The sequence below is a fragment of the Perca fluviatilis genome, chromosome 9, assembly GCF_010015445.1.
Source record: "Perca fluviatilis chromosome 9, GENO_Pfluv_1.0, whole genome shotgun sequence".
Lineage (NCBI taxonomy): Eukaryota > Metazoa > Chordata > Actinopteri > Perciformes > Percidae > Perca > Perca fluviatilis.
Window position 1 is genome coordinate 27,877,962 of NC_053120.1, and position 24,524 is coordinate 27,902,485.

At 40.2% G+C, this 24,524-nt stretch overlaps 2 protein-coding genes across 2 annotated transcripts in view; one reads left to right on the plus strand and one right to left on the minus strand.

The window, feature by feature from the left end:
• Nucleotides 1–1,353: 1,353 nt before the first annotated feature.
• tm6sf2 (transmembrane 6 superfamily member 2) lies at nt 1,354–14,024 on the minus strand. Its single transcript, XM_039812527.1, has 11 exons — nt 13,907–14,024; nt 13,552–13,676; nt 11,272–11,375; nt 7,971–8,068; nt 7,771–7,874; nt 7,070–7,152; nt 5,936–6,060; nt 5,230–5,331; nt 4,286–4,378; nt 2,354–2,473; nt 1,354–1,657 (listed from the first exon to the last, which is right to left on the minus strand). The coding sequence occupies exons 2-11, from the start codon at nt 13,629–13,631 to the stop codon at nt 1,421–1,423; spliced, it is 1,146 nt and encodes a 381-aa protein (XP_039668461.1). The 5' UTR covers nt 13,632–13,676; nt 13,907–14,024; the 3' UTR covers nt 1,354–1,420.
• Nucleotides 14,025–16,754: 2,730 nt separating this feature from the next.
• The window catches only part of si:ch73-63e15.2 (protein strawberry notch homolog 2), a 76,740-nt gene continuing 68,970 nt past the window's right edge, over nt 16,755–24,524 (plus strand). Inside the window, exon 1 of the mRNA XM_039810691.1 lies at nt 16,755–16,926. The gene's annotated coding sequence lies outside the window, so the exon portion shown is untranslated. The remainder of the gene's footprint in view (nt 16,927–24,524) is intronic.

Genomic DNA, 24,524 nt, shown 5'->3' on the forward strand with positions numbered 1-24,524 from the left:
CATACATTGAAATGGTTCCAATGTCAAGTTAGATGTTTAAAATATTTATTATGAAGCAACACTTTGACTTGCAAAGAGTGAGAAAACTGAAGCCTCTGATTTGCACAGAACAAGTGGTTGGATGCATAAATTATAATGTAATATAATATACAGAACACTGAGCACTAATCTTGGAAACACAATATCTGCTATTTGCTTTTATATTACTCTCATTATTAGTCTTCTGCTTTGTGTGCACTTTTATTGATTTGCGTACATCATAAGATGCTATATATATATACGTTTCTAATTAGGTTTCTTTTAGGGTGCAATTTGCCCACTTTTTAAAAGCCCCACCCACCACACATTATATGAAGCCACAGCAGCGCGCTGTTTCAACCATCAACGTCCAATTTGCTGGAGTCCTTAAGGCACAAGTTTATAGAAGGGTCCTATAACTGATGCTTTAATGCTCATTCATCTATTTTTTTCTTACTGATTGGTTGAAAGGAACAGTGAACAGTGAAGTCTAGTTAGCATTCTAACACGCTCACTATGTCAATGCTAACATGGTGATTTTCAGCAGGTATAATGTTTACCATGTTTACCATCTTTTAGTATTGCGCGTTAGCATGCTAACGTTTGCTAATTAGCTCTAAGCACCTGTACAGCTGGCATCTGGCGCTACAGGAAACATCAGAGGATCCCCAAAGTTATTACAGTTCATCCTAAGGGGGGCGTGAATGTCTGTACCAAACTTCACAGCTATCAATACAGTTTCTGTCAAGAAAACCGCAAATTTCAACATCTTGTTGGTACTCGAGGAAAAGTCATCACCAAAGTAATAATAAAAACCTCATCTGGGAACCATATATATCCATACCAAATTGTTTGCCAGTTCAACCAGTTATTGAGATATTTCACAGAAAAAGTTGGAACTATAGATGAAAAGTCAGGGGATCATGAAAGTCAAAAGGATTCATCCTCTTGGCACCATGGATCCAGTTGTCAAGATATTTCATTAAAAGCCAAAAATGTCAACCTCAGAGTGGCGCGAGAGAAAAAGTCAGGGGATCACCAAAGTTATTGGGGTTTGTTGCATGGGCACCGTACATGTCTTACCTAAATTTCATGGCAATCCATAAAATAGTTAAGTTAAAATATTTCAGTCTGGACCAAAGTGGTGGACGAACAGACTGACCTTCATCGCCGTTCCTAGACCCGTGCCGCTAGCATTTCTAAAAACTTTGCTACCAAAACCAACTTCACAGACCAATCAGCTGTTTCAGTATTCATGCATGACATAATCAAATGTCAAAGTCAAGGAATCAAAGTGTTTCCAGCAAACATTTAAATAAAAACTAAATCCAAAGATGTTGAGCAAAATAACCTTTAATTTGGCATTTGAAATAAAACAGCTCAGTAATCACCTTAAGAATTACTATTTGTCTTTGTACTTAGTATCTTTCTCCTCGCTGTTTGGCAAACCTGTCTGCCCAGGAAAGGGGGCAATCTTCAGGAAGAAATAGTGGTTACTGTAAACCCGCAAGGCCACCAGGATGGGAGTAAGTGTGTAGAGCAAGTTAGCTGCCAGCACACACCAGAAAGCATCATCTGGGATACGAAATGGAGCTGTAGTACGAGGGTGGAGGGACCCCCCGATGTGGGCCCACTGGCACTGAAAGGAGACACAGACAGCAAGACAGAAGTTAGACTGCATTGCCATATACTAATACTGCATAATGTACCTATCAAGACTGATACTTCCACTATTTAGTTCTATATTCACACTGATGGCAGGTAATTTGAAACATCAATGTTTCTTTCCACAAACCCCCACAATAACTTGGAGGGAATAAGTTACCTTGAGTCTCTCCTCCACAGTCATTAGTCTACCGTTAAAATATACAGAAAAGGATTCTAAAAGGGGAAGATAAGCCGCTGCACAGGAGATATACAAACAGAAAACAGTTTCTGCAACATCTTATGAACAGGGAAACAAGGCTTTAATCAAATGCTTCCTCGTGGTTAATGGCTCCAATATTTCTGTCAGGTATGGGAGAAGGCACCAACCAGCTTGTTTATAACAGGAAATATGCTTCAAAGGATAAATGTGGTCCAGGTGATTATTAGCAGGATGAGAGCTCACTACAAGGAGTTTAATTGCAGTGAAACATGGCAGACCTCTTTGTACTGAATGTAAACTTTACTTTAATTTGACTTTAATCAGTCAAAGGCAGTCATTTCCCCAATGGCTTAAGGTAATGCACCAAACTGCCAGTGCAACCCACCTCAGTATGCAACACCTGTATCCTAAACTATGTATTCAGAGCTAGTTTCACATATTATTGACCGCTTGTCTTCGTGGTGTTACCTGGATCATGGCTCCAGCTAAGAACACAGTCCAGTCTGACATCCATGAGCACCCGGGCTTGAGGAGACCGTAAACAAATGCACCCAACAGAGGTAGTCCATAGAAGAACAAGTGCAGCATCTGTAAAAACAAACGTGATAATTTGTAAGAACTCGATTGGTTGATTATTTCTTGTAAAAAATTGCAAAACAATAACATACGTATATTCAGTAGTTATATACAATTGTTAGTGTATATTCCAGTAAATAGGGATCCAGTGAAAAGTGCCATCATCACTGTCAGTCTATGTTATTGTTGGGCCCTGACCAATAATCCATCAGATAATTAATACAGTACATCCTCCTTCTCCGGACTGCACTGCACTTCCCCTACTCTCACTGAATACAGAAGAGGGATGTGTTTAATGTGGAAATACAAACACTTCAGAACACAATCAGAATAATCTACTGCATACACGTTGCACTACTAGTATGGAAAAATACTTAAATAATTGCAGCAAAAGTAAAGTAAAAGTTATCAAGTATTAGCAGTAAAGTGTAGGTAAGTATCAAAAGTGAAGGTAGTCAGGTTTGTACCCTCTAGAGCGTTAAATCGTTCAAGTGTTACAGTGTTTTGATGTTGTATACGGTCCAGATGTTACTGGGTCCAGCTACGACAACTAACACTGCATCTTTTTATAACCTTAATCTAATCTCATGTTGAATGTAACATTTTATTCTGCAGTGTGACTATTAACTGCGGTCATAAGACACATGTAATGTGAAATGTAAAGAAGTAAAATGAGCTTTTACGAAATGGAAATACTCAAATAAAGTCTCAGTATCTCTGAATTGTTCTTAAGTACAGTGCTGGAGCATTTTGCTACTTCTCAGCTCTGCAGTCTCTCAAACACAAACTTGCACCCTCAGCACAAATGACTACTCCCGCACAATAGTCGTTACAGATTCTTGACCTTCAACTTAACATATTTGGCGAAAGCCAGTTTCCCCCTCTTTAAAAAAAAAAACCCTCAAATTATACCACTGAACAGTTTCTTTTTATTCTCGGTCTGAGGTCTAGATGAATGCTAATGAGTTCAGCCCAAGGCCTGAAAGCCAATCATATATGCCCTTCAGTCTTTTGTTCGAATGTCTTTTTAGTGCTGCCACGGAAATCTGTCACATATCGTTCATCATCATCAACGAATAAAGAGGTCGGTCAGTGCAGAAACAGTGCAACCCTGTGCAACAAACCAAACCTAATTTCATTTCTTTACACCCACACATACACACAAACATCCATCAGCTTATGCTAGACACATACACACACACACATACAAACACACACACACACACACACACACACACACAAACAGATTTGCCAAGGCCGCTACCCAAGACATACTTTCACATGCTGCACACACCCTCCTCCCACCCAGTGAGATGCTGATGGGGGGCTTTAAAAGAGGGATTAGCTTATCAAATTCTCAGCATGCGGTTCGTCTGTCTGATCAATGACTTGCAATTGTGACTGGACTGCAGCCCCGACAAGGTCTTTGGATAACCTATTGACAAAGCTGTGTACACCGAACAAAACACAACAAAAAACCCACAGCTGAGTAGGGTCAGAGGAAGAAATTAAAAAGAAAGCAGACCCACCGCCAGTCACAATAATAATCTGTTATCCATCTTACACAAATGAAAGAGAGAGACAAAGATGCGCTGGCCTTTCAACCCTCGCCTGTTGTTGCCGTAATGATGAAAAATGGCTCCGTAATCAGCTGCGAGTGAAAAGAGTGGAGGAGATAAGGGCAAGCCTCCAGCACACTCAGAGTGATATCCATGAAAGAAGAGGTCCATTATGTGGCTGAACAGGCTGAAGAGGAGCGCTCAGGTGCGGCTGCAGAAAACACACAGGCTGAGTGTGGAGACAGAGAGAAAGGAAAACACTCACCATCACTCTGGGGTAGCCCACAGGATCCTTCAGGTAGGGTTCATAGTGTTTCAGGTAGATGGAACAGGCTTCGAGTGGAGAGTCCAGAGCCGCCTACAGAGGGCGGACAGAATAACAAGAACACCTTACAATATAATGCAATTCAATCTGACACACCAAAAACTACAACTGTTTACCATAGAGTTGAACATCTCGCTGACCCTGTCTAAATGAAAAATGAACGTCCACAAGTGTTTTTTAGTATCAATTTTGGTATAAAATGGCACACTGAACATGGTTAAAGGACATAGTTAAAGGAATAGTTTGACATTTTAGGAAACGTGTTTATCTGCTTTCTTGCTGACAGTTAGATGAGGAGATTGATACCACTCTCATATCTGTCCAGTAAATGTGAAGCTACATCCAGCAGCTTAAACAGGGGGAAACAGCTAATCTGGCTCTGTCCAAAGACAACAACATCCGACAACAAAAACTACAACATGTCTAGGATGTTCATGTATCATCATGTAAGGAAACAAGATATAACATGTTAATTGGTGAGCTTTAGAGGTGCTGGGAGGCGGATATTTGAACAGAGCCTCTCTAGCTGTTTCCAGTCTTTGTGCTGAGTTAAACTAACCGGCTGCTGGAGGTAGTTTCATTTACCATCATACCATCAGACTAATGTCTATCCCCTTATCAAGCTCTTAGCAAGGAAGCAAAAAAGTATGTTGAAGCATTCCTTTTGATTTACTAATATTATATATAAAAGCCAGATCCTTTTCAGAGAATAAATACATAACGCTTCTATATGGCTCAATTAGTTGAATGTATTGCTTGTTACAGCAAAAATAATATACACAGTTTGAATCCTCAACACTCCACTCTGCATGAGCAAGATTGCAGGCTACATAACTTTTAAAACGTCCAAAACTATCCATGACGTAGATGTTATGTACACTCACCAAGCCTCTGAGCGCGGTGAAGGCCATGGCAGCTAACAGGAGCAGCACCAGGATCTGATCCGAGGGACGCCAGATCAGCTTCATGCTCTGAGCATGCTGGGCCTGTGGGCCAACACAATGTACAGTATAGAGCTGGTTAGTCAAGGTAATTGTTTCATAGCACACTCTCACTTTAACGACACCTGCGCCACCGTGTTCACTAGCGGGTCGCTAACTTTGTATGTCTGCCGTTTGGTGCTCGGCGGGTAGCATTAAGTCGGTTCATCAGAGCTGAAACGCAGCTGAAAACCACGCTGATGAGAGTGAACCAAGACAGTAAAGCTGTGGGCCAGAAAACCAAAACACTGAGTTGAGGGGAACAGTAGTGTTGGGTTTTCTACTGACTGTAGCTGCTGTAAATCCAAAACATATCTACGACCAAACTAACTTGAGTTTGAATCAAGATAGCGGTGAGGTGAGGCTAAATTAAGACCACTCTCCCAAGGCTAATCATTTTGGAAAATCCTACTATCACAATGACTATACCACTGGAAATTACTGCAACTCGTGAATGTAAATCATTCAAATTTGTCATTCTTCATGGCCTGGATCATATTTAACTGGTCTGCGCTGTGTTACCCTGATTAAATACAATCAGCAAACACTACTGCTCTAAACCTCTCCACATTCATACCATGGGGTCAAGCCATTCATGCGTTAGACTTACATTGTATCCACCGATTAGTGGTCTGTCCTTGGGCCTGATGAATAGCGTGATGGCTCCCCATACAGGCATCAAAAGGAAGAGAAAGTTGAGCCAGAAGGCTGGACGGATCTCTGACCCATATTTACCTGCCACAAAGAAAAAAGAAATTGTTAATTTTCTATTCACCCATACAAAGACATAGCCTGGTTCTACCAGACTCTCGTACATTTCAATTGCACAGAGAGTCTGGCCACTCTCCATTGACAAGTGTTAACTTCCTTGAAGGCGGGTACTCTGTTGAAGTTTAAAACTATTGGATCTGCCCAGAGCCGCTCTGGATCTGCCGTCACCAATCGCTAACGTTTGGTCGTGACGTCGGCTTAGCATCGCTAACGTTCGCCTTAGCCAAATCTTTCACCACTAACGGAGCGAGCTGGAAAATCAAACTTTTGCCGAACCCCGTGGGGAGGAGGGCCACAACATCATGACCACCAACAAAACTCAGCAAAGATTTTTCTTGCTCGGGCTTTAACTTCTGGATATTCTGCAGCGTTGCCACAACGGACCGATTGGCTTCGCTCGCATTTTTCTACGCCACCATTACGGAACTACAACTCAAACTAGCGCACAACCTCAACGTCATCGTTCTCAGCCACTCCCTCTGTTTGCTGATTGGACCGGTAAAAGTTTAACCGGTAAAAATTTGACCGGTAAAAATTTGACCGGAGAAAACCTGCGAAAATATTGCAAACCCAGACGGAGTACTGAAGGAGCCAGGCTGACAAAGACACACTGTAAACATCTTAATGTAAATCTGTAATTAAGTTTCTAAATGAAACGTCTACAGGGCACTTCATGCAAAGGCATTCAGTGCAGTCTGTCTATGATAATACAACAGAGAACAACACGTTGCCTGTAGACGAGATTGATCTTGTGACACTCGTGTATGCAGTTTGAAAAGCCAACAACAGATGCTTTAATCCTGTTTCCTGCTTTGTTCTGCGGGTTGTGACGGCAGGCGAGGCACGGAGCGTGTGTGTATTCTCTTGGCAGGCTGAACTGTGACACTGATGGTACACCGCAGTGCAGATGTTCGCTTGATCAACGCTTGGAATCATGGGACTGGTAAAGGGGGGAATAGGAAATAAGGCTCACCTGCCACTATGCCGCCAATGAACACACTCATGTTGGCACACAAAGAGCCAGCCCAGAACAAGCCCAGGGTACGGTAGGCTTTCCTGGGAGAGAAACCAAAACAACAAAGGTGATTATACTATTGTAGAGATAGCATGTAAGATAGAAGGAACACCGAGTTTGATAAGCCAAGCGCTGGCCAGTTGAGGTAACGCATGGCTCTATAATGGTTTTATACGTCTATCACACATGTTTTGTATAATACAAAGCCCAACACAATTTCTCCTTGTGTCGAAAGCTGGCATTGTTTAAAAGAGGATTTCATTTCCATGATAGCACCTGCCCAGAGGCAGCTCTCATTCTGAACTCTTGATCCCTCACTGCACTCCATGACTAACTCACTCTAGACTAGAGGACCCCCTGTTTTTCCCTGAAAATACTGTTTTATTCCGGCCATTGAGTGAATTTTATGTGATAAAATGTCAATCTCTATCTCTACTTCTTTAGGAAAATCAAATATTTGGAAACAACAGGAAGCCTGAAGCCTATCATGTGCTGCAATAAATGGTAATCTTAGGGCTGGGATGTAGTGTATTACTGTTACATTCAGATAGCTTCCACAACTTCCTAAGTAGTTGTTTGCTCAGTTAGATAAGGTATTATATGATGAGAGTAAGATGAATGAGCTTGATGTGACTTAGACTGACTTAACCATCACCCACCTGTCTGTTATCCTGCTGATCATCATCAGGTACATGATAAAGTGCACTATTCCATCCCAGTAACACATCATGATGCCATAGGCTGTCCCCAGATAGGGTTCTCCCTAAAACACAGACATTACATGAATAGAGTCGTTCTAAATCCAGTTATTGTTGCAATATTACTATCAGCATTTTAGATGTGAGAATAAGAAACCTACTGTCTTTTGATAGAATTCCATAAAGCCGGAGATAATGCCATCATATTCCAAGGCACTTATCAGGTCAATGACACAAGTAAAGGAAAATACAGCAAAAACTGCAAAGGCAAGAAAAAATACAGGGAAATAAAAACATCTACGAAAATGCCTTATTTTAAAAGTCAGCTTGTTTCGTGTGTGTGTGTGGGTGTGTGTGTGTGTTGTTGTGTGTGTGTGTGTGTGTGTGTGTGTGTGTGTGTGTGTGTGTGTGTGTGTGTGTGTGTGTGTGTGTGTGTGTGTGTGTGTGGGAAACCCTGACATGTTAAGCAGCTTTGTCAGCTTTGAACAAACGTCATTTAGAAGCCACTGTGATTTTGAAAGTTCCATGTAATTACTCAATCTGCTTTGTCTACCTACTCTGAAAACACACAAACACATACAGCTTATTAGCAAAGAATGCTAAAACTGGAATGGCAGAAAACCTAAACTTGTAATTCCCAGCCTTTTTTTCAATTTGTTAATTTACTATTTTTGAGTTCAAGATATTTCCCTTTAACTGGCTAGTCAGTGATTTATGGGATAGCGTGGAGAGAAAATTAAGTCTTGAGCAGTGAGTTAGGCTGGAGGCATATTTATATTGAGTCCATGGTGAACAGCCTTCTTCTATCCTCAGGTTAAGAGCCCAGCAGAGCTGAAAGGCCATGTCCACAAGCTGCACAAACACAAGAGGCATATGGGTCACACTAATAATCTAAACTAAAAAACCCTGACCACACTGGTACCATGGCTTTTACAGACTCTTTTATCAATGGTTCAACTCCCTGTGGGCTTCCTGCAAGGAGGTTTTGAGAGCTAAAAATTGTACCTAATACCCACACTCCAGCACTGAAATAAGAGAAACAGTGTTCCCCTTCTATGTCATTTGCATATGTTTAACTACATAACAAGTGTGCCTACAACACCAGCAACTCCCTTTCCAGATTCAAAAACTTTCTTTTCAAATGAATTACTAAAAATGGGCTTTGAGCATGGTCAAACACTTTGATAAGGGGGTTATTATGGGTGCCAGGAGGGCAGGTTTGTGGCCAGGGCCAGGGCCATTGGTGGACTTTTTGGAGGCAGAAATCTCACTGGTGAACAATGAATGGACCACAACATGCGTCAGATTACCAAAACATTAGCTAGAGCATGTTGGAGACTTTGAGCAGATGATTGTGGGAGATGATCAGGTGCCTCGGATCATTAAAACCATCATCAGTGTGCAGTGCAGCGTGAAATTTAACGCCACAATATAATTATATAGTATAACAACAGCTTGGGCACACACAGGAGTACCTCTGCTGTCCACGATAAACAGTAAAAGGATGGATAACATGCCCATTGGACTGTTAATGACTGGAAAGATGTTGCCTGGGCTGGTATAAATTGCACAGTCCACATTCACGATGGCAGGCTCAGAAGCATGTGGGGTAAACAATATGAGGCAATGGACCCTTCATCCATGGCTACAACTGTACACACCAGTTAGGGAGGTATGACTGTTTGGGGACATTTAATGTGCATGAACTGACTGTAAGACACCGATAACTGCAGATGGATATTACATAGTATATATTTAGACTGCATGGGTAAACCCAGCCCGATTTGACGGAGATTTGATTTTGCCCTGAAGATTGAAACAGAGCGTCCACACATAAATTTGGACAAATCAAACGTCAAAAAGGCCCAGAGCCGTGGCCGGGTTGGGTGAGTGGGTAGAGTAGACGCGCACATGTTGAGGTGTATGCCTCGACGCAAAAGGTCCAGGGTTTGAGTCCGACCTGAGATGATTTTCCTGCATGTCATCTCCCTCTCTCTCCCCCCTTTCATATCTAGCTGTTCTTTTCATTAAAGGCTGAAATGCCCCAAAAAAATCTTTTAAAAAAAAGGCCCAGAGCCAGAGCATCAATGTCTAAAATGTTTAAAGGGCGCCCACTTTTTTTTAACTTTGTAAATCTATCTATCTATCTATCTATCTATCTATCTATCTATCTATCTATCTATCTATCTATCTATCTATCTATCTATATATCTATCTATCTATCTAGCTATCTATCTAGCTATCTATCTATCTACCTATCTGCATCAGTGATTTACAGTTGGAATCAGTTCATGGGAAACATTGTAAAAGCCATTTCAATGATTTGCTGCCTGGACTTTTTTCACAATGTCATTGTAAAGGGAATCACTTTGTGTTGTGACACAGGCATCTTTCTGCAGATACCACGGCTTAAAGCGCTGTACCACAACCTTCCTATCTGTTCTTCTCACACTCTTTGCACACAGATGCACACACAAATATTTTGTCTCTCCAGTGTCTCTGTAATCCTCCGGACAACCACGTTTATCGCTGACATCTAACAGGTGAGATAGCAGGGGGATTATGGCTCTCTCATTGAGAAGAGCCTGCCACAGCTTTGTCCTCATTGTTGTGGTTCTCCTGCACAACACTGGCATCGCCCTGGGCACAGACTACCGATATATCGACCTTGTTTCTGTCCCACTAGCTTAGCGCCTGGCATCAGCTGCCGGGGGTATGTTTGCAGGGGAAACCCTTGGCTGGAAATGGAGAACATATTTGACCGATAGCTATACACATAACGTGGAACAATATGACACAAATCACATAATTGTTTTTAGTGAATTGCATGTCCTTGTTCTATTCCAGTCCTTGTTTTTTTTTACAATTATTGTTTGTGTATTGTGTTCTAAATTAAAAAGTGATTGTGTATTTATTTTCTGTAATCTCGGCTACATTTAAAAATGAGGGCTTGCCCTCAATTGTACCTTGAAGGTTGATGATGATGACTGTAGAAAAGCTTAACTAAAAGTGTGTGAAAGGTGCACAAGCTGCCACTGTCACATGATCAAACTGAATATAAAGGTCCATATGGCATTTAGAGCAAGTAGTGGAGTATGAATGGTTTTATACAGAACAATATACTTTCATACAGGTTTCTTCTCCTGTATGACCGTATAGCTTTTGCTCAATTCTTTAAAGAATATCTACAATTTTAGGTGTGTCCGAGTGTCGACAAGTTCCTCAGCTTGGAAGGGGTTTGGGTCAGTCGTGGAGGGGGTTTGGGTCAGTTGAGGAGGGGGTTTGGGTCAGTCTTGCCTCATAAAAGTATGGCTAAGATTTGCTCTGAGCCTGATCAGTCTAAGCCGCTTTCAACATATCAGGTGAAATCCCATTGAATGCCATTCACGATAAATACAATTCAACCTTTGTAAAACTATTTGGAAATATATTGCACGTGTGTTGGGAAATGCACATACTTACCAAAGAATAAGGCGTCTTTAGGTGGGTTGCCACGAGTGATGAGGAAGTAGAACAGAAACACGACCACCAACACAGCGACGCCGGTCGCCAAGATCATATAAGGCCTGTGAAAGTAAGTAAGTAAGTAAAATTTATTTATAAAGCGCTTTTCACAGATAAAATCACAAAGTGCTGTACAAAAGAATAGGTAACACAAACAATATAAAATGTATATACATATGTAAAATTAAAGTGACGCTAGTGAAAACCCATCAACCAAAAGCTTTCCTAAATAAACATGTTTTCAGATCCTTTTTAAAAGAGACAACAGAGTCTGCCAGACTCATGGACAGGGGCAAGGCGTTCCACAGTCTGGGAGCAACAGACTCAAAAGACAGGTCCCCTCGAGTCTTATAACGAGTCTTTGGGACTAAAAGCAGGTTCTGGAATTGAAGGAAGGAATTGAAGGAATTCAACTGTCATCTAAGAAAAATAAACACATCTTTCTCACTGCTGACACTTTTAGACACCAATCTCCCTCTGATTTTCTGCTTCATTCTCTTTACTAATTAGTTTCTCCCATGGAAGTTGTGTCGGTCCTCTATTCACAGTGCTAAATTAGTAAATGATGATGAATGGGAAGTCAGAGAGAATGATAATCACGTAACACCCAGAGTTAGAACAGGGAGAAAATAGTGCAGAAGTGTGAGGGGAAATCTGTTTGATAACACTGCACCCAGAGGGAGCAAAGGCACTGCTGGTGTGGTAGTCCGATTCCTGGTGAGATGGCAGTGTCACATTGGATTTACCATTCAGATCTCCTATCACCTCAGGTTGCTTTAAGTACAAGGAGTAGCCTCATTTTAATCATTTTTTTAAACATATATTAAGTGTAACTTGGTCCTGACGTTTGGCAAAAGAATTCTGGTTCTGTGTTGCTAGTATTTCTGATAAAACTCTTGCAAGATTACATCTTTCTTTTTTTCATTGTATTGTATGCATTGCATGTTTTGTAATATACCGTATCTTGCTAGTCTGATCAGGTAACGTCCACTTTTCACAAAGACAAAGTCAACCATGCTCAAAGCCCATTTTTAGTAAAGACAAAGACAGTTTTCCTTTGTTAAACTCTGAATTTGCATTATTTCAGCTCTCATACTGCTGTGTTGCCTACCAGTGGCTTACATTAAAGGCACAGCTTTGCAAAGGTTTAATCAATCATATAGTCAGAGGTGTGGGAAGCAGGAAGCTAAGGCCATGTTAGTTCAGAACTGCCCTCCATGTTTACTGGTCAAAGGTACCGCTGCCTTGCACTGGAAAAGATTAATGTGCTCAAGGTATCTCCTAGTAAACAACATTACATCCTCAGAAAACTCACAATGTGCGCTCACAGAAGGAAAACAAATGTCGTGAGAGCAAAGGGAAGCTCCCTTGCTACCTCTCCAATTCAACAGTACAGGAAGATTTATGCACACAATACAGTTTGTTTGCAGAGTGGAAAAGCATGAAGCATATTGAATGTCAAGAGCAATTTATCAAACACTTCTGTGCCATCTGTATTGATTGTCAATGTCCACACATATTCACACAGGAGGCGTGTAAAAGTCTGTCAGAAATGAGAAATATAAAAGCAGTAAAAAGTGTGAGGGTGTGTTTTACCACGGGCTCTGTATTCTATTCAGCCTACAGTGATGCAGTTCACAATCATCAACTGTGGACAGTACTATAAAGGCAGTATGCCAAGAAACAAGGCAAAGCAGATAACCATTGAATAAGAAAATTATTCCTTACAGCTCAGAAAAGTAATTATCCCAAACATCACATCCGATTATCTCCACAAATTCTGTTCACAGTCTCTTTGCTCCCTATTCATTCTCTTGCCCCTCCAAGAAATGTCAGGTTTAATTATTCAAAGAGTTTACACATTTAAAGACACGATTGGCAATACACTCGTGGAAAAAAAATCTTGAAATTAGTAGTGCTCAACATGGTTGTGGATTTATGAGCTTACAGTGTGCTCTAGTGGTGGTAAAGTAAAATGTCTGGATCACCTGCAGTATTGTACATTTATACACTTTTAATTTGATTATTATTGTAACACTATAGATTGTATATTATTACAGTAATACCTGCTAGTATGGGTATTCATTGTATGTGTTGTGGTTGTATTCAAGTTGTTAACTATAATTTTATAGCAATCATTTACAGCTTTTTCCCAAAACAGAAAGGTGTGGACCTATACAGTATATAGACTTTATGTATAAGCCGAGTGATAAGAAATCAGTAAATGGTATGACTTACTCTTGAAACTCAGGAATGGTGTTCATGGCATAAAGAATGCCGAGGGCAGAAAATGAAAATAAAAAGACTAAGGTCTCCATCTCTTCGACAGCTGTTCAGCCTTTCTCCCTGTAGAATCCACAGCACTAGAATACAATACAGTTTTAAGTCAATGCAATCTGCTCCAGCAATACTGTACTAATATTTGATCAAAACAATACTAAAATGATGCCAAGAGATCAATAGATTCATGAGAACTGGAACAAATGAAATACATTTTTAAGTACAATTAAATGATATGAATGTCATGAAATAAAATCCCATATGATATCTGTAATTTTGAATAAAATGGAAAAGAAGCAGAGCAGGCTCTTACCGTCTGGCTACTCTTTCGGTGGATTAATCAAATTACTGCTGGCCTCAGGCAGACATGGCCTTTACTGGGAAAATAATGAAGTGGAGACAAAGAAGCTTTTGGGGGGGAAAGTTATGCAATTTGGTTTTGTCAGAGCTTTACATAAGTCGTATTAGTGAATAGGCCCACATTCCACTTTATGCCGCAATACTCTTAATACTACACAGCCTTTAATGTTGTGCTTGATGAAACCTATGAATTGTTAGCTGTCTATGAGATATACTCACAAATAGGCTACTAACAATGCTGTATCGATTGTATGGATGTGACAGTACTATATTATATTTAGGAGGTCAAGCACCAAAAGTGAATTGTTGTTGCCTGTTTTTTTTTCTTTTCTTTCTACCTCTAATTATTCAATATAGCTAATTTTATGGTAACTGTGGCCTAAAATATATGAAAATGTCAATCAATCAAAAGACATTTTCACATTCCAGTAGGTCCAAAAAAGCGCAAATAAAAGATAGGTTAACTTCCCATGATAGAAGTTAACCACCAGTTTGAGTTTGGTAACAAACACTTTTTTGCTTCTTCTGTAAAGCTAATTCAAACAAAGGAAGTAACTTTGACATCCTCCGAACTGAGAGTGCTGTAATATTCACTAAATTACGTAAGAGTCGCAACGAACATTTGCTGAATAGGCACAACATTTGAAAGAATAGTTCTGTAGTTCTATCAGGAACACAGTCATTACACACCATTTAGGCGATGACAGCGGGCAGTGAGGACACTAACAGGAAGTGGGAATACTGTATTCTTGCACTGCTTTCTCCAGTCTTGATCAAAATGTCTCAATGGAGGCAGATCCTCATTGTGCCCGTGTAGCCTACCTAATGGCTTTGCTTCATGTGCTTTTTTATCAGCCCCTGGAATTTCCGTTTTCGACTTAAATTCTTCAATTACTTTGCTCAAACCAAGTGTTTGCAGTATGTTTCCAGTAGGGTGCACCAAATTCAAACTAAAAGAGCAGACTCCTTACCTATTGAATTAGTCCATTTAGTTTTGAGATATACCATCAGGTATGCTTTTTTAGCTCACCCGGTAGAGCGTGCGCCCTGTGTACAGAAGCGTAGTCCCCGATGCAGCGGCCACAGGTTCAATTCCAACCTGTGGCCCTTTGCTGCATGTCCCCCTCTCACTCTCCTTTCATGTCTATACTGTCCTATCAAATAAAGGCCTAAAATTCCCCCCTCCCCCCCCCAAAAAAAACTCTGAACATTGTGTTTGGAATTGGTGCATCGCAGGTTTGTGCTGTCATGTTCAACCAATAGTCATACAGTGAAGCTAGTAAATTTCAAGAGCAATATTTGTCTAAACTGAAATGGTCTTCAATGATAAGCTAACATGCATCTTAAAGGTTTGACTAAAATGTGCCAGGATGCTGCTTTCACTTCCTGTATCATCAACCACCACCTTGCTGACATGAAAGAATACAGCAATATTAGACAGGGAAGACAAAGCACAACCCTGACTGCCAATATCTTTCACAAACAGTATCTTTAATTTGAGCACACACATATATACACACACACACACACACACACACACAAAAACCCGCCCTTTGCTTCCCACCACCCTCCTTTGTTGGGAAAAGGGGGACTGTTATACCAGGAAAGCAGTGACAGTGTGTGTTTGCTGGAAACAACTGGAGCTCTTCCAGCTCTGTTGTTCAATAACGTAGAATGGACGGATGGATGCCAAAATGAAACAGCGACCTGCAGGAGGAGGATTGGACATGTACTCGATTTAACATCAAAAATGAAATATGCTTTTATACAATAACCGTCTGCGGGGAAGTAGTCCACGTGATTTTCTAAAATGAAAATACCATGTATGAAACAAAAACTAAACATATTCAGTTCATGTTCAGTTGCACAGAAAATCATACACCCCAAAAAATACAGAAAGACTAAGCATATGAATTAATCCCTGGGTCTTTTTTTTTTTTTTTTAATTGCGAGAGAAAAAGATTGTCCAAAGTCCAGATATGATCAGTGAAAGAAATGATCATTTATTCATGAAAATTAAGATTTTTATTTGTCTTGAACAACGTTGTTGTTATGCTTGAATTTCTTTATCTTTTACCATGATGTTGTTGTTTTTTTAACTTAAGGAATCCGAGGAAAGGTTGCCTTTGAATAAAAAAACAAACAGAAATAAATGGACTCTCAATTTAAACAGCCAATTTTAAGTGCTGCAGCCGTAGGTGCTCTATAAAATCATATCAATGATAGTCAACGTCTCATGGAGGAACAGTCATAGACCTCTTTCCTACAACGATATGGTTGAAAAGGCCTGACTCAATTTTCAGATATTATAGTAGTTTACTAATAGTTCAATGGCTCAATTTACTTCCAAAGACTAACTGGTCATACAAACAAACTTACACAAGGATGTATACAGTAGTATTGTATACACCATACCTTTTGGTGTAAACCAACCTAAACAATTTGCCTATAATTTTCATTTGCAGAATACAGTTTAACTAACATTTAGTCTTACAGATATCAATTAATAAATAAGTAGCCTAGTCATTATTTTTAATTTACCATTAGGCTACATCTAATTACGTTTTTTTTCTGAGTTTAGGCCTACTATTATTATGTTATTATTATTTAATGACATTAGGTAAATAGCTGAGCTGTAACTGGATTATTTCTCGTCACATCTGCCTTCATCTGTTTTACTTATTTATTCTAATTTAAAGCGGTGGTTTGGCTGTGCGAAACATCACTGTGATGAACTATTTATGGCCTGGCTGTTTTCTGCTCGCGATCTCCAAGTGGCACTGCGCGTGACGACAGCGGCGGAAATATTTTTTCGCTATTCAAAATGGCACCGTCTTAATCAGGAAGTGGAGAAAACAACTAAGAAGAATAAGTTGGATAAAATCCCTTATTTCTGTTACTTTGACGCGAGTCTTCTTTTAAAATCAGCCGGTGTGCCCGTGGTTTGGATTGAGAATAAGAAACATATTGACGGTAAGTGTAATTCGAGGATATTGTGAAAAGGCAAGCGACACATCGGCAGTTTTTCTTTACAACAAGATGCCTCTCCTATTAGGCGCACACGATTTCTACTACGGGCTACACCGGTTCTTTAGCGGTTGCCTTTAGTTTAGCGGTATCTTAGGCGACGATATCGCTAAACTTTAAATGAGTTTAGACCCACGGATATTGTAATAACGTCACCTGTAAGTTAGCAAATGAAAAGAGACGCGGTGTTACTGATATCTTCGGTATTACTAGCTATGCCACCGTCAAGAAAGGCCAGCAGCTAAACAAGCTAACGTTAGCTAGTTACTACGTAGCTAACGTTAATAAGCTATTGCTTTGATATTAACGTTAGTTAACCAGCAAGTAATGTGGCTCATCACAAAATTCCGTGCTAACGTTTCTTTAAAAAAAGTAGCATGCTCGTTTGTGTGCTTGCTAACGTTAACTATTTATTTATCACATTGTCTTAAACAAACTAACTAGTTAGACTGCGACGTTAATCCAATAACAAACATAGGCCATGTACAAATCGAACATACCCAGTCAGAAAACGGCTATGCTAACATAGCTAGCTAGCTAGCACAATTGGCTATTTGAAGTATGCCTAGTATTATTAAACTAGAGTAGGATCTTGCTAGCTATGTTTTCCGTCCGGTATTATTGGCCTAGAAATTGAAGCGGACAATGCAGAAATGCATTGTACCCAACGTTAGTTTTCTTGCTAGCGCTTGTAAATGTACCGTTTGTCGATCGGCAAGCTACCAGTAGTGGCACTAACATTGTAACGTAGCTATAGCCTTGGCTGCTGCCTTTCTTTGTGCTGTGCTGAGACCGATGTGACTCTGTACCTTTCTTTAGAAGAAGGCACATTTCGGCTTACTACGGTAATGGTTGTGTGGAAACGTAGTACAAAGTCCACGTAAATGTATGCGCACTTTAATGCAAAAACATGGAAATATAGGCTAACGCTAGTAGAATTGCGGATGGATGTATGTATGGATGGATAGTTGAATTGCAGGAAGGGCAATGTAGCTAATGTTTTAGTATAATCTCAGTACACTTTGAGTTAACGTTAGTTAAAAAAAAAAATAATGTAATGTATCTCACAAAGCTTTCAGATGTATGTCATTACATTTATACATGATCAGCGTAGTAGTTGTAGGTTAGTAATACTGTACAGCTTAATAACAATAAACTTTGCTCGGCTTACGTTAGTAGCTAAACTAACTGTAAACATTGTATGTAACTCATGTATGTATCCCCAAATAGTTTTACATGAATTATATGGTGTTGGAACGGAGTATGCATCAGCTTAAGCATTAATGCTCAGAAAGAAGCGGCTGTTTTGTGTGTAATTAAGAGTACCCTGCGTTATGCCACTGGACCACCATGCTGTGACTGATACATTAGGGGTAAAAATGTCACTTGTGTTTTCTTGAATTTCATTACTTAGCTATATATAAATAAATAACTGACCTGAAAATATAGGGCTTAATGTATGACAGATACAAATGCATATTGGGATATTTGGGGGTGACTCAGAAAACTGGAGGAGTGACCAGGAGGAAATGAAAATAGCTTTCAAAGCTGTCCCCTCTAGTTCTTTGTCTTTCCTGCAATTTTCACTCTTTAGTTTCCAGTGTGCCTGTTGCCTGCAGCCAAGGCTAGTCGGGCCTCATGCAAGCCTTGACATAGTGGGTTGCTATAGTGGCTGGCTTATTTTTCTAATTATGTCATTACCCCCTTGGTGATGGATACTATTTGGTAACTGTGAATGACATGCTAGGTTCCTGTCTTTTACCCTTAAACCCAGTGACATGGTCAATGGCCTTGGTGTCACTTTCTATCAAATCTCTCTTGTAGACCGGTCTATCTCTCCCTCCCAATATAGTGTTTTATAGCAACTGGCAGACTGTTTTACTATTGGATTGTCAAGCAGAAATACAGGCTAAAAACACACTGCTCATTTTTTTTGTTTCACCAGTCCACAACCTAGACTACTCAAATTTATTGGACAGCTGTCCTCAGATAAAACCCTACAAGCAGGAAAATGGCTTGATCACATGGTTCCCTTTTTTGTTTTGTTCTGTTCTTAGTGTAACCAAAATATCCATCCAACATGTCCATGGCTGCAGAAGCAGTCATAGTAAAGGTACCTTCTGAAAAGATAAATGTAGGTGAGAGTGAAGTTGCATGTTTGTGCTGCACAGCTCTTCTTTTTCCAATTTCCCACTGTGTCAGACAATTAATGGCTGGCTGCCCCGCAGCGACTCACTCAACAGTCCACCAGATCTGTTGATACTGTGTTAAGAGCCTACAGGATATGTACAGCAGAGTAGAACATAGGGGTATTTCACAAAGCAGGATGAGCAAGTTAGTCCGGATAAATGATCTTAAATGTAATAGTCTGGTTTTGTTTAACGCATTCAGATAGTTGTCACCAGGAAACGGCATACTTATTTTTTTTTTGGGACATTTGGGACTTTTTGAAACACTCACTGGTGGTGTGAGTTCAAACAAATGTGATCTATGGCTCAACCATGGCTCATGCCCCCTGCTCTTTGTGACTTGGCCTCCATTCTCCCTCTGCCTCCATCTTTGCCAGCCCGTATTTCTCCCCTCTCCAATTGGTGCCAGTGATAAATCTAATTTATGGCCCGTGGGCTGATTAGAGTGAGAGAGAGAGAAATGTGGAGTGGAGGAGGGGGATCAGGGCTAGGTAATACATTTGATTCAGTTCCTGCTTTCCCGGAATCTGGCCTTCATTAGATTATAGTTCATGTATTAAACATAACATGGATGTTTGGTCAGAAGAGAGTGTAGTTACATTTTTTGAGAGGTGCACGTCAGGCTACGGCGTAGGGTCCTTCGTAGGGTCGGTATCTCAACGTACCTACCTACGGCGTTGATTTAACACAGAAGCATGAATTGGCCTTAACTATGTCTCCTGCAGTTGAAAAGACAGTTGAATAACCATCAAACATACTTTTTGGAGAGACAGATGCTCTTTTCTCCTCCTCTGCATTTCATTATTTGCAGCAGTGAACCTAGAAGTAGGGCTACTCTAGTATCGATTTATGACCATTTTAAGACAAGGGGAAAACATTTCTCTTTGTTTAATATCATTAAAAGTAAAGTTAGGGCTTGCTGTTGGGCTCCCGACTCATTTTAAAAAAGCGAGCCAGCAGCCATGCTAAACTGCTGCCGGGCTGCAGACGTGTGTCTTGGGCAAGCTAGAAGGAGAGAGAGAGAGAGAGAGAGAGAGAGAGAGAGAGAGAGAGAGAGAGAGAGAGAGAGAGAGAAAAAAAAAAAAAAAAAAAAAAAAAAAAAAAAAAAAAAAAAAAAAAAAAAAAAAAAAAAAAAAAAAAAAAAAAAAAAAAAAAAGAGAGAATCGGCAGTACCTTCTGACGTTTAATGCTGGGTTTTATGGGCAGCTTTTTTCCAACTGCAACTCTGCAATCGCTCTTCAAAACTCGGAGTCAACTTTGGAGAACGGGCGGGGGGATTTCTATGCTAATTTCGAGGTCAAAACACTTGTGTACTGATATCGCGAGACAACTTTTTACTGAGAAATATCGTAACGTTTTGATATTGCGACATCTTGTGGGAAGAGATCTCGTCACACCTCTAGTGTCCCTTTGGGTGAGATAAACATCAGTCTCACCGCTTCTCCCAGCCAGTTCAGTTTCATTTAAACCCTGTGGCAAATTTTGACCAGCTCGGTCCTCCTTCCCTATTTGTATTTGCACTGTTGGCAGTTGGATTTATTTGTCTTAGCTTATGTTTGTCCTTATGAAGTGCCCAGCCTACAATCCTACACATATCCTATTACAGACTAAAGAAAAAAATCTCTGTTTGGGACAGATCCTAGTAAAAATCACACTATAGGCTAATCATTTTAATTTCCTTTAATTTTAATATATATATATATTTTTTTAGATTTTTTTTTTTGGGGCATTTTAGTCCTTTATTTGATAGGACAGCTTAGGTGATTAGAAAGGGGAGGGGGGAGACATGCAGCAAAAGACCGGCTGCTACGGCGAGGACTGAGCCTCTGTATATGGGCACACTCTTTACCAGCTACCCAGGCGTCCAATTTTAATATTTTTCAATGAGAATAATGATCCAAAAATGATCATTCCCTTCAATACCGTAAATCATACCGCAATTGTAATATATTAGTATATAATATTAGTCAAAAACAATTGCAATTAGATATTTTCCTATTAGGGGTGACCCCATATAGTCGACTATTCGACAATTGGATCTGGAGCCTGATTCGTCACAGCTGTCGAAAATGTGATTATGAATCAAAGGATCATTCCATTTGGCGTATATGGGGGTGCTGAATGTCTGATTTGATATGTAATTGCTTAGTTTCTCCCAATAAATCATATAGCCTATTTTGGAATACATTTATTAATCAGAGCACTCACATAAGAAGGTAGCACTAGCAGAGCGCTAAACTTTTTAAATTTGTGAACGATTCTCTGTTAAAATCAGCAGGGTGTGGGGCGTCTGGATGGCTCACCTGGTAGATCGTGCGCCCCATGTAAGGAGGCTTGGTCCTTCGATTCTGACCCACGGCACTTTGCTGTATGTCATTTAGTATAAGAAAACTAGATACAGTGTTGGAGGTGGGCCCCATTTAGTCCTATGAGATTTGCTAAGTGGCGCATGAAGCCAAAAAAGTTAAAGGGTAACTTTGGGTTTTTTCAACCTGGAAGGAACTTGATAGGAACAACAATCTTTGACATTGGTCCGGTATTAAGCAAGACCGCTGCTGTCGACAGTCAGCGAAACAAGCTACGATGTAAATTATGGGGCAATTGTGCAGCTTCAAATAACGTGCACAAAAGTGCTTGTTTTGCCATTGTCAATCTCAGATTAATATTCTAAGTGTCTGACAACATTATACAAAGGATTTCTAAGGAGGTTGACCCTTCTGTTAAAGAGTAAGATCCTTTTTTTAAAACTTAAAAACATCCGAGAAATAGTTTGCTAAAGCCACCAGACTCCATGTAAATAAACCGTAATTGTAGCATCGTAAAATAGCATCATTCAAGGTCGACAGAAATAAAATAAAACTATGAAAAGCCGTTTTGCGTCTTCTTTCCACTTTTCCAACAATCCCAACCTAGTTTTGGTTAAAATAAACACAGTTTACCGATTTACACGTGAAAATATGCTTGCTCCATACACGCTAAAAGTAGTCTGGTGGGTTAAGCGCTAGCGACCTCAGAGCTGTTAATGGAACAGAAAGGTATTAAAGAGGTTTTAAAAAGGTCTATCTCTGTAGGGATCCTTTCCATAATGTTGTCAGACACTTAGAATGATAATCTGAGCCTTTCTGTAGCAAAACCGGCACTTTCCAAATAATGGATTGCTTGCTTTGTTTACATTTTTCTATCTCAATCTTTTAAATGTGTTTGTTTTAATTCTATTTGCCTTTTAACTGTATTTTTGCTTGTTTTAAACTGTAAGGTGACCTTCAGTGCTATGAAAGGCGCCCATAAATAAAAATAATTATTATTATTATTATTACTTTTAGTGGATGAAATTGATGCACATTTGCCCCATAGGGTTACGTTGATTGCAGTATTCACACTTAAAGTGGCCATATTATACTCCTTTTCAGGTTCATAGTTGTAGTTTGAGGTTTTACCAGAATAGGTTTACATTGTTTAATTTTCAAAAAACACCATATTTTGGTTGTACTGCACATTGCTGCAGCTCCTCTTTTCACCCTGTGTTCAGGTCTCTGTTTTAGCCACAGAGTGAGACCTCTCACTGCTGTAACATCTTTGTTGGGAGGCGCACATGCGCAGTAGCTAGGTAAGGATCCCATCAGCTAGCTGTTTGTTTCTACAACTTCAGTTAGTACGAGGCAGGATTAGCCGGGAGACTTCTTCTAAACGAGGGCGCACTTCCAACTTTGCGTGGAATACCTGCAGAACAGGGACATGTAAGTAGTTCTTTTGTAGATTATGGTGAACTAGTGTGTGTTGTAGCAGTGTTTTGCCATTCAGAACAAGCTAGCATGCTAGCACTAGCATGCTATGGTTAGCCACCTCGTTTTGGCTAGTGACGTAGAAAGCCGTGCCGATTTTGAACAGCTCACCCGGAGACTGAAGGCAGGGCACATCCAGAAACCCGTGTCTCACACAAAACAGCATGGATGGATTTTTTCCCAAGTTTTTTATGTGACAAATTTTCATAATATGGGCACTTTAATACTGGACCAATTTTAAAGATTGTTGTTCCTATCAGTCCCTTACACACAAAAACATAGGAAAATTGAGTCCAGGTTGGAAAAAAAAACGAAATTACCCTTTAATCTGCTGCGCGTAAAAGTACCAGAATGATCGGCACACCTCCACACTATGGAAGCCATAAAGCAGGCGCAATAGCGACTTCTACCGGCTGAGCCGGCTACTTCCGGTTTAGCACTCTAACTAACTTGACTGGGGATCACACGATTTAATCATGCGACTTTTCTAGGCTTTCGAAATGTTATCGGACTGACTGTGCCTCCAAAGCTCCAAGCTGGGTGTTTTCAGAAGAGCGCTTGCATTTTCAGCTGGGAAAAAATGTTTTTGTGGACAGGCGGTCTTATGAAAGTAACGCCAGCGATTGTCCGATTGTGTTTTTGACCCCTTTGTTTTGTCTTCCACTTAATCACTTTTACATCATTTTTCGAGAACGAATTGTGCCTGTAAGGCAAATTTTCTGCATGGATTACTGGCTTGCAGTGGTTTTGGTGTTCAAAAGTATGATCACAGCGTCAGATGATACCAGACAGATGAACTGAATTGAACTGATGTAGCATTGCTAAGTGGCACAGATGGACAGACACAGACAGGCTCCCTGACGCTGTGCATGTGGTGCAATATTCTCCTGCCTGCCAGAGAAGTGGGGTCAATCTGAGTGGAGCAGAGTACGGTTTGGATTTGAACAGCAGCAGGGAAGAGTTCAGAAAACTGAAACACTTATATTGTCAATGTCACTTATAGAATTTCTACTCTCCTGTTTTTTATTTTCAGCATGACAAAATATTATTTTTTGGTAATGCCATTTTTAATTTATGTAAGGAGTACACGATATATTCTAAGACACAGGTTTGCTTCAGTTCCCATTTCAGGATAAGCTTCAGTAGGTGCTCAAGAATGCCTCCTGCTTGGATATGTACTATGCAACATGATATTTGGACAAATGGACTTAAAATTTCTGTTTGTAACATCACAACATGCGTGTTTAAAACCTGTCTTGTATCCTGCACTCTAGTGCAGTTGTCCAGATTTTGCTTCCATGTGCTATGTTGTTTGCTTGTGAAATGTGCATCTCATAGCTTTTGCTTGGCACTTTGGCGGCCTCTGATTTACCAAGACTGAGAGGGGTGGGTAGGGGGTGGAGTCAGGGAACCAGCTGCCTCCAATCAGCATCAGAATCCATCTGGGGGTCAGGCTGGGTGAACATAAGGAAAATGGGGACATGGCTTGCACATGACAAGATAGAGATTGTGATGGAAATAGCAAAACAGGCTATCACTAGAAAGAAGAAAAGAGGAATAATGATGGAGGCAA

What these genes read in the sequence shown, in the direction of transcription:
- tm6sf2 (XM_039812527.1), bottom strand. Translation starts at nt 13,631, where the DNA reads ATGGAGACCTTAGTCTTTTTATTTTCATTTTCTGCCCTCGGCATTCTT. An exon ending in CATTGGCGGCATAGTGGCAG is followed by an intron (nt 6,061 to 7,069) that starts GTGAGCCTTATT and finishes TCTTTGTGGCAG; the next exon opens with GTAAATATGGGTCAGAGATC. An exon ending in TCACCGCGCTCAGAGGCTTG is followed by an intron (nt 4,379 to 5,229) that starts GTGAGTGTACAT and finishes CGCCCTCTGTAG; the next exon opens with GCGGCTCTGGACTCTCCACT.